Source organism: Lutzomyia longipalpis, chromosome 1, assembly GCF_024334085.1.
Source record: "Lutzomyia longipalpis isolate SR_M1_2022 chromosome 1, ASM2433408v1".
Lineage (NCBI taxonomy): Eukaryota > Metazoa > Arthropoda > Insecta > Diptera > Psychodidae > Lutzomyia > Lutzomyia longipalpis.
In genome coordinates, this window is record NC_074707.1 from 23,325,402 (window position 1) to 23,339,446 (window position 14,045).

The following is a 14,045-nucleotide window of genomic DNA, read 5'->3' on the forward strand; positions in this document are numbered from 1 at the left end:
CCTTCTTGCATAAATTTAAATTTTATTACTCTTTAGTACATATACATACATGTATGCCATTAATTAATTTTTATTGTACATTTTTATTGGGGTGCCGGGGGTGGTGCTGTAGTTAAAGAGCACTGAGGAACCCCAAATGCAAATAGGAAATTGGCCGGAAGGAAAATAGGCGCCGAAAGCAAATATTGTTCTCCGGGTGGAACGAATTATGTGGAAAAGAACGCCCTCGTGTAGAAAATATAGAGTTGGTTGTAGTTCTGTGAAATCCACGAGAAAAACTCTCTATTTCTAAAGTTTATTTTCTTTGTTTCAATTGACTCTTCGGTGCACAAAAGGGAGTTTAGCGTGCCATTAAAAGTCAATAATTAAAATTAATACATACAACAAAACGACATGATGACAATGTATGAAGACAATTGCGCGAAAAGATGATGAATTTGCTGCATGTGTGCGGTATGTGAAGGAGGGAAAAAGGTAATAAAATGGAGACACATCAAATGAAATTGCTATATTCTAATGCATTTCAATGGAAAATCATTTTATGTCGATTTATGCTAAAGTTTTTCATCGCACTTTTGGTGGAATATCGATGGCAATCGATGCCTCAGTTACCACCTGAATGAAGGTGATGCCGGGAAAAGATATAGTCTCCCGTCTTATGGGTCCGTTACTTCCAATTTTGCCGTTTGAAGACAATGAAAGGCACAAACTATAAAGGTGATTGTTGGATTGTATGAGCTTGCACCTCCAAGACTCTCTGGATGCCTCTTTTCCTCCAGCGCAAAATTGGTGGAGGTTCATTCAATAGATTTCCCATCTCTATGGCATTTCTCATCTGATTATAGTGATTGATAATTATAATTTGTGTAGAGTGGAACACATCACAATTAATCATTTCAATAGAGCTATACGCTCATAGAACTCCACTCGTGTGTGCCTCAGCACAAAAGAGTGTGACTCTCTGCCAAATGGCAACAAAAGGCCCCCATTTTTCCCAAAACTGATCACTTCCCCATTCCCTGGATCTCTCTTTTTTTCGTGATGACCAAAAAAAAAAAAGAATTCGCGAAATATGTCCCATTGGCCATTGAATGAAATTCTCCCATTGAAGCTCATTTTGGGTGAATTGAGAGCGCCAGTCTTGTCGTTTGAAGAATGAAAAAAAAAACCCAATTGTCTGATGGAAATTTGATTATGTGCGCCTTTTCTCCCGGAACGCACGCACGATTGAGATCACAAAAGAATTTCGAGTGACAATTTGGTAATTTTTCTTCCTTGATTTCTCAACATCTTCTCAAAAACTCTTCCCATCAGGAGAAGTTGTATGAGTGATTCTTTTGTCCAGCAAACTAACCCGCGTGAGATAAGCCACACGCGAAAGATTTTCCCTTGATGTTTTGACGAGATTTTGATGTTTCACCATCAAAACTGTGCCAAAGAAGATAAACATCATTGTACATGAAAATTTCACGTCGATCGGAGGTGTCGATTAATGGGATATTGCTTTAGGAATTTATTGTTTTTATATTTTATTATTATGAAGAGAAAAAGAAAAAAAAAGAAGTCGTATATGTGAGTAAAAAGCAGCATATTGAAAATAAAATGAAAACTCACTGAATAGCTTAAAACCAAGAGTTTCTTCAGTAATACCAATACAACCAATAAAATCAAATGGAAAGAGTGTTTTCTTTTTTTCTCTATAATATAATAAAATATAAATTACCTTACTTTACATTTTGTGTTTTTCATCTTCCATTGACCTATCTTGTGATAATTCTTTAACAGCGAATTATGAACAAAAAATTGCTCTATTAGTGAATAAATAACAATAAATATTGACTATGTTTTTTTACAACCACTCGAGGCTTTGCAATAAATCACAGTGCGTTCAAAGAGAAAATTGTATAGACCATAGAAAAAAGTAATAAATTTTATTTTTATTACCTGTCAATATACATCAATATAAAGTGCAAGATGAAGAGCTAATTTTAATACAATTTTAGAAAATTTCAAATGTCTCACAATGAGAAAATATTGCGTTAGAAGTGTATGAGTACAGTAATTTTTGCATTATTATCCTCAATCCATATTTTGTATACATATGTTTATTATATTTTCAGTAAGAATTAAATTGGGTGTTTACGGAGAAATTGCAATTAAAATATATTTTTAAATTTTATTTTGATAATCTTCTCTATATGTTCAGTTTATCTATAATTAAAAAGTATCCTATATATTCTTCAATTAATTTTCACGCGCTTCAAGCGTAAAAAGTGCTCTTTTTGTAGCATCTATGTAATATCTAATAAAGGTAGCTTTCCTTGTCTATCAGTTTACTTTTAATTTTACTAAAATGCTCGCTAAAACGTAATAGTTTCCGCGTATGAACACGATGTTTTGCAATTAATAAGACAGACGATGATGTGTTCTCAAAAAGAGATCTTCATCGTCTCATTCATCAGCAGCACACCTCAACAACATGTGATATTGAATGTTGAGCAAGGCGCGCAATTGCTTCTTCATCTAACCCAGATCCCTTTAATTAATGTACAAAAGATCGTGATCTCTCAATCGAGAATTGTTCTATAAATCCAGAAAAGTTGTGCGGTAAAATTTTATTGAAGTCTCGGGCACTTTTCTATTGTATATATCAATCAACGTCTTCCCCAAAATGGAGCATTTGGCGGTTTTTCCAGTAGCATTGGCAATTGCAGAGGTTTAACCCCAAAAATTTTAATTTAAAATTATTCATCACACTTAATTTGGTAGTTTTGATTGTAACGAAGGGGGCAATTTCAGTTCATCAAATTCTACCTACTCAATAGACATGCTTCTTCTTTTCAGTGTGTTTTTTATACCTTTACCAATTTCTTTCATGATTATTCAAGCGAATGTCGCTGAGACCTCTTTTCTCGTCATTTGAATATATATGGCAATATACGTTGTTTTCATGGCAGCCGCATGTACCTACAGAAGATGATAGGGAGAAATGAAAATTTTTTACAATGAAGACCGTTAAATTAAAAGTAGGTATACCTACCATGCAATGCAAATACAATCTATGAGTAGATGCCTTTGTTGAAAAATATGTGCCTCATCTCAATCACTTTCGTGGTGTGCAGTGAAATCTCTGGTGGATCTTCATGTGCCAAAATTGGCTGAAATTGCCCAAAATTGGTGGTAATTGATTTTGATGGCGTAGGAATTTCAGCTCATTTGGAATATCTTCCGAAGATGTCGATATGTTGAAAATAGCTCCGTAGGGAGAAAGTGGTATGCTTCATGTTTCGCTTTTTTCTTAAGGTGTTGTTCATCAGTAAAAACAATTTCAATCTCTAGGTGATTAATTGTTGTGGGTGGAGTGAGGGGCACTAACGACCAAACACACATTACACTCTCTTCAAATGATGAAATATTATTTTGCACACCACATCTGAAGAATTTTCTCTCCCATAGCAATATATAATACCTATACGTCGTAGCACCTTTTCTCGGAGAGCAGAATATGGGAAGACATTAAATATTAATTAGTCAACTTCAACTCTTGTGCCCAATTAATTGGCACTCAGGTGAGGGCAGAGAAATTCCTAGGGAGCATGAGTTTTTTTTTTTGAGAACAACTGCTACAGGTGTTTTTTCACAAGCAAGAATAATAGTTTTTTTTGTAGAAGAAGTAGAGTGGTCTGAACTCATGCAAAAATTAACCGGCATTGAGAGTGCTTGAGTTTCGTAGTTCTTCAACAGGTATATAAACTTTTAAATTATTTGTAGCGAAGCTTTACGTGATGAAAACCAATAAAATCACCTATAAAAATATATAGAAAACATATAAAAAGTAAAAGTTACTTTAAAATCAATTTCATGAAATTGAGAATACAAGAAAGTAATAAAATTATTTTTTAAATCAAATGTACACAATTGATGGCTAAAGCCCTCAACAAAATTTGTTATGAAAATGTGTGTACATATATACATACCTAAGAAATTAGTCGACACGTGTTGATCTCATACAAATATTATACCACGAGCAAGCCTTAAAGGCAATAAAAGGTACTTTATATTTACGTTTAAATATATATATATATATATATATATATATTTTTATAGAATAGTGATGAAGAAAATTCTTACTACATTATTAATGAAAATTTTCCACAAAGTTTGTTTTGACTTTTCACCAACACTTAACTTGTAAAGAACATCGAAAGTGAACCAGAACTTTAGTGACCTCATTTCGTGTGCTGCTGCTTTGGTTCTAGACTTTTCTCATGATTAAATTTTGTATATAGCATTAAGTGGTGTTGTATACTCATTTGCTGCCGTGTTCATTCCATTCTTCTAACACCTTTATGAGAGACACGACTCGTTTTTTTTCTTTCTCCATAAAGCCATTTAATATATGGAACTTTTCAACAATCATAAATGTTAGAATAGGCACGTTTCCACGGATCCGCTTTTATACGCATATATAGTGAGATGTCTTTACAGAAGAAGGTGAAATTCTATCCGAAAAAAAATAGTGCTAAGTTCTCATTAAACCGGTACAAATTGGAATTCTGGAAGAAGTGGGTCTCCTAATTAAACTGCGTAATTCAGTGGGGCGGAAAAATTAATTGCATTAGCAACAAAGTTAGTAGTTTGAGTAAAAAAATATTGCTACCTATGTGAAAAAGTCATTTGCTTAATTTTGTTTTTAATACAAAATTGAGTTTTTAAGTAGATCTTTTTTTTTATTTTAATAAAATTACTCAGTAAATAATTTCATAATTATCATTATCTTGAGTTTTGCACAGAAAAAAATCTAAATGGGTATTTCACATCTCAAAAGATTATGTTACATCTTAATTTATTTTCTATAAATATTGAGCTTGGGAAAGGTATAAATTGTTTATATGTCGAGTGAGGTCTTGAAATTCAGATTTGATAACGCTCTTTGAAAATGAGAGAAAATTATTTCATTGTATAATTGTACCTGAAGAGAATCTCAATTATATACAGAGATGGAGCGAATGAGATAAATTATAAATCACGTCAAATTAAGCAAATGTACACTCAATTAAATGCCATATCAAACAATGTGAATATGGTAGCCCAATATTGAAGAAATGTCTCTCTATTGTAGTTGAACAGGGGGAGGGGGTCGCACTTGTGCTGAATTTTCAAACTAGGGGAAGAGCAAAAAGAAATTTCAAGATGAAATGATGAAGAAAACCGTCTCATTATTGTGATGTTTGATCCATTAAGAAAGTAAATATACCATTTTCCCTCTGAAACTACCTCATTCTCTGCCGTTGCCACTTCACTCGATTAATCTTACTTTGTATGAAAATTAGGTGAATTAATTTGTACTACCGTGAGTACCTATGAGTGTTTTGTGTGCCGAACAAGTACTTCCAGAAGCTCATGCAATTTGTAATTATTTTGTACACAATTTCGTGTCTATTTCCTCGTCTATTTGTTATTTTGTACATAATTTATTCTTCAACAACAGCACATCTATCTTCTTGTATTCGAGTGCATTTAAGTGATTAACTAACGTTTCTTATTCCATGCAATATCAATGCCTTTTAATATATTAGGCAAAATTGCTAAAGGGTTTCTTGAGGTGCAAACGCTTAAGAAAATAATCGAATTAACTGTAATGGGGCAGTTAAGTGGAGGTTGAATGGGATCGTTCAAATATTTAAATTATTAAACTTTTCCTGTCTTTATTTTATTGCTCAAAATCGTATTCAGAAATTAGAATTTTCTGAAATTTATAGAAATTTAAGACCTCTAGATGGGAAGTATAATTTCATTTTAATAAGAAAATACGGAAAAATCATAGAAAATTAATTTAAAAATAGGGGGAAAACAGCCCCAAGTGACGGTACTCTAAGATTTAAAATTCATTCTCTGGAATTCCACAGACTCTTCCACCAGAAATTAGTTACTAGGCAAATTTTTACGCCGCAGTGTAGACAATTCATAGTAACCCCATATAATTTTTTCCTCTTTTAATTCCTCTATAATTTATTGAATTTCTAATTCTAATTAAACTGTACTAATTAAATACATTGCGAAGAAAGTAATACTAGTTTGTCCCGTGAATTAATTATTTATTCAAGTATGTTTTTTTCCTTTTAACGAATAAAGTACACAACAACTTTTATATACATACCGATTTTATATCTGTGTTTAAAAAAATACATGTATTTTAAGGTATCCATTTTTGTGATATCTTATCTCTAGGACAGAGCAATATTCTTAAAGAAAAAACTAACTAGATAACACTTCTTACTCTTTTTTTTATACATTCAGGTACAATAATGTTGAAATATGAATGTTATGAGGAAAGAATATACTTCTATTAAGAGTTATTGGAAAAAAGAAAGAATTAATTAAAAAAATACTTTTTTGTCTTCGGCCTCTAGCAATTTTTGAATATTCTCTCAACTTTTACAATAAATTAAGGAAAATGGTGCCATGTTATATATATATACTATATTTTTTTTTAATATGAATTTAGTATTAAAGCTATTCTGAGAAAATCTTACTTATAAAGAGGAGAGGCATCTTTTTGCGAATGTTTTTTTTTCTGTGAAATAAATTATTATAAAATAAATACATTTTGTAGGCATTCTCATGAAAAAATATACATTATTAGTTGGTTAATTAGCTCGTAATCTAAGTATTTATCGCATTGTACATGAAAGTCATCTTGTTAAGGAATTCTTTAAGCCATTCACTTTGTCAAATCATCTGCCATGCAGTAGCCAGAATAAGTTCGAATATTGTCCTGAGCATAGGATTTGCCCACAATTACGCCCACGTCTGTGTGATGTCGAGGGCAACGATGATTATGCGGACATTGGCACAAGGGATTCGTATTGACCTCATCCAAAAATTCTCGTCTCTTTCGTACCGTAAAAAGTTTACATGGCTCCTTTCTCTGGCATCTCAGGCGCTACAAAAAGAAAAAGAAATTGTATGAAAAAAACGTCAGAAACAATTTTTCTGCATATGCATTACACTCTGAGGCGAACAAGCGAAGAAATAGACATATCCTTGTTCATCTTTTGCAATTAGTGGCTCTCGTTTGATGAGGTACGTGACTGAATTCTTGGGACAGCGACAGTGGATTATTTGTTGCGTTGAATTTGCTCCTGTTGTAGATTTAAGGGTCCACGTGAAGTCCTTAAAGTACCTAAGAGAAGAACATAATTTAAAAAAAATTTAGTATAATTCAGTTCAACGGTGAAAAAATAATATAAAGGAAAAACTCTAATATATTTGGGAGGTATATACAATACATGCTTTGTAATTAAGTCATAAGAATAATGGCTGTATACTCACCGACAGACAGGTAATTTGTGAATGGGACTACAGAGCTTATAGTGTCGTGTTTTGTCTACAATTGTGTGACCATCATCCCCACCGATGGCACTTGAACAACCACCGATTGTGGCAAAATCCCGATGGGAGGCATGTCGAAGTCTCTTGCTCTCGTGCAAATCAGTCGCCGTAGCTGTAAGGTGGCTAATGAAGTCTCTCTGTTTGTGGATGCTACCTTTGCTGCGGTAAAAGTAATTCTGCCCATGCTCTGCCTCATCAATCCCACTCAGCACGATGTCATCCACATGATACACCGCACCGAGTCTCTTTAGCATCTCCCGCGTTGTTTTGCGTTCTATTGTGGGATCATTGCTGAGTTTCCGCAGGAGCTTCTCCAAGAATTCATTGTGCTGGTAGTTAATGTGCTGGCTGGAGATTGTTGTGGTATTCGGACAGCGACATTGGCGCTCAATCCACGGTGTTTCGTAGAGATCAATCTTCGAACAGACGGCATTTGGCGCACAAACCGGAAGATCACTTTCGGAAGACTGTACCAAAAAAAAAACAGAGAGCGGTTAATAAATTTTTATCTTTCTCTATTAGAGGAATTGTTGCATAATTTATAGAGAAGTTCATGATCTCGATTTCACTGACGTCAGAAAGATTTTTGCTCAGTATACTCAATTCTAGAGAAGCGCACGAATTTTTTTGTTCAATGCTACAAAACACATAAAAACCAATAATTTAAGATTCTTTTTTATCATTTTCGAATTAGTTTTACTTGTTTGGTTAATTTAAGTAATTTGTTTTATTTTCGATATAAATTTAAACATTTCTACAGAATCTAAATAAAAACCAATAGAAACGTATATTTATTAAAAAACAACCGCATAATTATAATAGCCAATGGATTAGAAATTCCAATAGAATGTACGTGGTGATCTTTACTTCCGCCGGCACGTTGCCAAATATTTCTGTAATAACGCAAAAACTAATTCGTCGCCGTTTCTATGGTGCGTGAGATCATTAAGAGCTAAATGTTGTCCTATGAAATTAAATCACGTTGTTAGTTTATAGAATTGCGCATTGAAAAGGAAAGAGCTCTTAATTCTTGTTTTCAATTTTGATGGGAACATTATGTGTAAAAAAACTAGGAGAACCTAATTTGAAATAGAAGGGGAGAGGGAAAAATTGAGTCATCATTTTTCATTCGCTCCACTGAGTAGTTTAATTCAATAACATAATTAAATAGCCATTTAATGACATCATTTATTCATCGCATGCCGAGTGCGTAGATTGTTCTAAGAAGTTTGTAGTATTCTGAAGAACGTTTGCGTATGCCTTTTCCATGGAATTCTACATAATATTAAACTTAATTATGTTGCTTCTCGCTGTGTGTATATTTTATATTGGTTCTCCAATTGATTTTATTGTGAAACACATTCTAAAAGCTTCTTCTCAATGAATTTACAGAGAAAAATGGGGCGATCAGTAATATTATGATATGATGAGGTTTTCGCACCATATTATCGCATTTTATATAGCCGAGGCATCACCTCGTGTGTGTAGCACGAGAGAGGAGGATGTTGAGTGAGCACAAAAAGGCGGGAAATGGTTCTCTGAAGTGCCCTCATCCTGGAATATATACATATGTATGTACATAATACACAACGCACACCGTATGTACATGTTTAGTATGAAAATCTCATTGAGGGATGGCGATGGTAAAATAGAAGAAGCGATATAATTTCCTAAGATGGTGCCTTCCGTTGCTCATTTTTTGGGTGTCGTGTTATTTCATTCAATAAATACACGAAAATAACGATAAAAAGCCTACCAAATAAATGCGAGAGTCAATAGGTTTTGAGAGAGGTGAATGTGTAAGCGAGAGGAAAAGGTAAATAATAAGAGTTTAAAGGGAAGTTCATTTAGCCTACAGCAAAAGCCCAAGAAATAGAAAGAAAATGAAGAACAAGATTGCTGGGTATATAAACGACGAGTGGAATAATATATATAAAATTCCGTATAGGAATGAATGAGGCGAAACAAAAACGAGAAGATTATTAAAGTGCGGAGGGAAAAAACAGGAGGTGAAAAAAGACCAAGAGGAGAACCTTTTTTAAATAGGTGAAAAGAGTAAATGTGCTGCTATGCAACCGGATGTCCGGTTGCCACATATGTATGTTCTTTTATAGTAAATACCACATGACAAAAAATCTCTCAGATTTTCTTCTCCGTATGCCATCGTTTTGACTTGCTTCCATTTCTCATATGGTATACTTTCCAGCAATTCAATACCAACCAAATGGAATCATCATAGGAATTGAATTTTTTTGAATAAAATATCTTACTGTATGTATAAGGATAATACTTAAGATTTTTGTCCTGAATTTAATTTGCTACGCGTGATTTAATTATTGTTTGTTAGTAGAAAATGTTTTACATATTTAAAAAAAAATACATTGGCTGCATTTGAACAATCTTTAATTAAAAAAAATGAAAGATTAATTGAAAAATCCGTAGTCTCTCTCTCTCATTTTAGAGACATTTTATTAAAAAATATGTATATAAATCTCAATGAAATTGATCTGTCATTTTAGTTGAATAAAGTATTTTATTCCCAAAGCAAAATCGCAATTAGTTCCTTTAGTTCTTTATGTGGTGTCGTAAATTGTAATTTTAACAAAGATTTTTTAATGTACTTTTTTGTTGTTCTGAAACAAAAATATATACCTAAGTCTTAATTACCAATAAATTTTTTTTTATAAAATATTTCAATTTTATAATTATATTTCTGAACAAATTAATTCTAAAGATTTTTTTTATCAGTCGTTCGTAACATAATTTATACGGCGTTTCTTGAACAACTTGAACAGCGATGTCAATATAATTTAATTGCGAACAAACGAGAAATATCAATTGGAAGCACTGCGTCAGATAAAAAAAATTAAGTGATGAACTTCTCACAAGGACGCAATAAAAAAAGAAAGAATTATTGATTGAGCATTGAATTAAGTTGAATGATTTACCCCAACTTGATACAAGACTCGTGGTTTGTTGATGCTATCTGTTGGTTGATTTTCTCTTGCAGTCGATCCGCTGTCGCTGCTGTTGTACTCAATGGCAAGATCCAATCTTTGATGCTTCACGAGATCCTCCACTTCGAGCACCTCCAGCGGAAGATGAATTGTCTCGAGTAGGTGAATCAGGCAAATTACCACAAATCCCGTTCCGGCAATTTGTAAGTACATTTTCTTCTCGTCTTTTCCTCCCTGGGGTTACAATTTAACTTCACTATGGGGATATTAAATGGTGTTCCTCCCAACTCGTTGGAAAAACTATCAATATGTATTCACACCAGAACTAGTCCAAGCACTTTTGAATCTCGCTCTCACCTCCTTCAGCTTTTCTGTCGCGCTTTTTGCTGTGTGTCTTTTTTTTCTTCCACTCTTCTATATGTGATATAACATATTACAACGTTCGATTTCAATGCAAACAACTTAAAATTGCTTCTGGAACTCTTGTTTGTTTATTCACTCTTTTTCTACTTCTTCACTTATGTGCTAACACATTCATTTTTCTCTCTTTGCTTTTCTCTCTCTCTGGATGGGAATATATTGAGAAAATTGTTCGGTACACGTCTTATAAAAAAATTTTTCAAGACGCTTTCCCGTATTTTCAAAATTATTCTTGTACAGTCAGTTCACCACCTTTTTCCTCACACTCTCTGTACTTTTTACAAGGAAAAATTTCTCACTGCGCCAAATGGCTCAAAGTTGCATTTCTCTCTACGCGAGCCCACAAAAACTCTTACAACATCACAACTCTTGTGTGGTGTAATTTTATATGTAGGTGCCGCACTACACTCTCTCTCCCTTAGCCAGGCTTTCCACACTGTCCTCCGGAAAATTCAAATTTTCCCGTTAGTCACGCGAGTTTGGAAATCAAAGGAAATTGTGAATGAAACTTTGTGTGCTGGGACGATAAGAGTTTGGACTTTCGAGGGAGCTCCAATACAACACTCATTGATCGACACAAGAATACTGAAATGCGCCTCCAATGAATCGGAATGTCTTGCCTCGTTGTTTGTCTCTCTTGCTCGGTTGTTTTTTTTTCTCAATAGAGCTCCAGCCTTGCGTTTTCTTTAATATAGTATATGTACATGCTGCTTGTATATAGAAGAAACTTGAATGAAAACCCATACAGTCGCATTTTCTGCTTTATGTAGAAACTCTTTGAAAAATAAAGTGAGAGAGACAGACAATGGTTAAAGTGAGATGTAAAAGTCAGGAGGCAAAGCCAGATACTCACTCTGTGGATGCTCGACCCAAGTGTTGGGCATCAGGTCAAAAATGAATGGTCTTCAGTATAGATTTTCGACTTTATGTAAATTGCATTTGAGAGGGACAAGACTAAATTAGTCAAGAGTCCTAGACTAGTAATTATGTAGGTATATTTAAAAAGTGCTTACTGATTTAGGATTCATCTATGTAACTAAATTAAAACGTTCTTATTAGGTTCTAACACTTATAAAACTGATCAGGATCAAATTGTTCAAAATGTCTAAAATTCAAAATTGTATCAGGAATATTTTTTTCCCAAAGCAAAACCAAATTTTAAGTAAACCACAGAGTGAAAAACTAACTAATTATTGGCTGTTTACTTAACGAAAATGGGGGAAAATTAATTTTTTTTCCAGATTGCTATAAAAAATTTCAAGTTTCCATATTTATTGAACTATCCCTTAATTCGTAATTAGAGAATCTTGATCACAGATTATATTGGATAGAAGATCTTAATAAAGAATGTGTTCCAAGTATTTTCAACCGAATCTGCGACAGTCGGAAATTCCAATGTGAATTACATTTCTGAGAATACAGAAAACTATAATAACCTTCTGATGAAGCTTGATATCATTTTTCCTCAAACCATAAATATCACTTTTTAAAATACCTATCAATTTTTATGTTTATAAAATACAATTTGGTAACACATTCCTTCCTTCCTACCATAATCGTTGAAAGCAAACATTGATTTTTTTTTAGAATTTTGAATAGTATACATTGAAACGCGCAACATTAGAAGATTGATGGATTTCTTATCAATATATAAAATTTATAGGATGAAATAAGGAAGGTAGGTAGGTATATATTGATCTTTTTTCAGTTTCTGTCCTCTTATGGAAAAGTTGAATGGAGAATCAATGGGTTTTTTTTATTATAAAAAGTGCGTATCGTATATGTCGCTGCTGGTATAACCCGTGTAGTGTGCGAGATCGAGCAATCAGAGAGGCTCACACAGTAATGCCCACCTTTTACATAATTTACACGTTCAATTTATACATAGCAAGACCTCTATATGGTGTATATTTATACGGTAGAAAATTTGTAGTGTGTAAAAGATGCACAAAATGTGTTTTTCATTCATAAAACCTGCAGGCACATTCATTGAGAAGTGATTTTTCTCTTACCAGGCACCGTGGCATTTTGCGAGGTGTGGAGGTGCAAAAGGAAGGGACGATCGCATATATGCCCATTATTGGGGAAGTCAACGCAATCTTCACCATATACATATATAACACACTGACTGTGTGCTCAAAGAGTCCAAGCTGTTTGTACACCGCAGCGTCTCTCTCGTCTTCTCCTTTTCACTCGGACGTTGAGTAAGAAAAACAGAGGCTGATGAATGAAATTATAGGTGCTTCCATCGGAGATTGTTTTGAGTTCATTGATGAGACGCGAACGTTTCTTTTGGGGGAAGAGAACCCGTAGTGCTTGTTTTTTCCTCACCTCACCTTTTACCTCTTCTCATCCTCTCGCAGCTTCTTCATCATCTCACTCGCACTACCTTGAGACAATCAAATTCATATATTTTTATTTTGAGAGAATTAATTCCATTCGTTAGCAATTTTCTAGAGAAGAAGAAAAAATCTTCATCCGTATGTTCTTTTCTTCTGCGTGCCCATCTTCTCCCAACGTCTCTCTTTTCAATATGTTGGTACATATGTTGTATGTAGACATATTTATGTATACGCATCGCATCCAGAGCCACGTGAAGCGGAAATAGGAGTTTAAGTGCCCCGAGAGAGAGAAAGAACATACATACATATATAATGTGTATGAAAAGAGATTTAAACGCTTCCTGAGAATTGTGTTTGTTTGACTTTTCTTCCGGTCTGTCCTATTCTTTGCGTCTTTACCTTCCTATCCTCTCCACACCTTCTCCCATATAAGTAGTATAAATTCCACTTTATTCAATATCCAGACTATATAGTATTATTGCCTTTCAAACATCACAAATGCAATCTCACCCAACTTCTTTCTTGCCTGCCACATTTTATATAAGCTGCAATTTCATTGAGAGCAAGCTAACACACAAAAATGTCGCACATCCCGTATGTTCTTGCAATAGAAATGGATTTTAATCCAATTCCTCAGACATTTTATTCTCTTTCCTCCCATGTGTGTTTGTCTCTTCCACAGGAAGAATGATTTTTCCCTTTGGGTGCACAATTGAAATTCTTTCCTTTGGCAAAAGCGTTTGGTTCATCGTTGCGGGATAGAATTGCATACATACTATATATGTGCCATACAGACTACATATATCGCTAGCACCTACCGAGAGTTTCCTCTCAACTCTGACATACTATAGCCTCATCCAAAAATGTAAAAAGGAAGTGTACCAATAGGGGTGAAATTTATTTCACATGTCTCGTACATTGTGCAAAACAT

The 14,045-nt window shown here is 33.8% G+C and overlaps 1 protein-coding gene and 1 long non-coding RNA gene across 2 annotated transcripts; both read right to left on the reverse strand.

The window, feature by feature from the left end:
• Positions 1-1,916: 1,916 nt before the first annotated feature.
• LOC129797285 (uncharacterized) lies at positions 1,917-4,051 on the reverse strand. Its single transcript, XR_008751323.1, has 3 exons — positions 3,978-4,051; positions 3,041-3,805; positions 1,917-2,967 (listed from the first exon to the last, which is right to left on the reverse strand). It is a non-coding gene; the product is annotated as an uncharacterized LOC129797285 (long non-coding RNA).
• A 2,026-nt stretch (positions 4,052-6,077) lies between these two features.
• Positions 6,078-11,506, reverse strand: LOC129797286 (protein giant-lens). The gene is made up of 5 exons (XM_055839690.1): positions 11,025-11,506; positions 10,344-10,916; positions 7,336-7,862; positions 7,012-7,186; positions 6,078-6,946 (listed from the first exon to the last, which is right to left on the reverse strand). Exons 2-5 carry the CDS (start codon positions 10,563-10,565, stop codon positions 6,725-6,727), a joined length of 1,146 nt encoding a protein of 381 aa, XP_055695665.1. The 5' UTR covers positions 10,566-10,916; positions 11,025-11,506; the 3' UTR covers positions 6,078-6,724.
• Between the last annotated feature and the right edge of the window lie 2,539 nt (positions 11,507-14,045).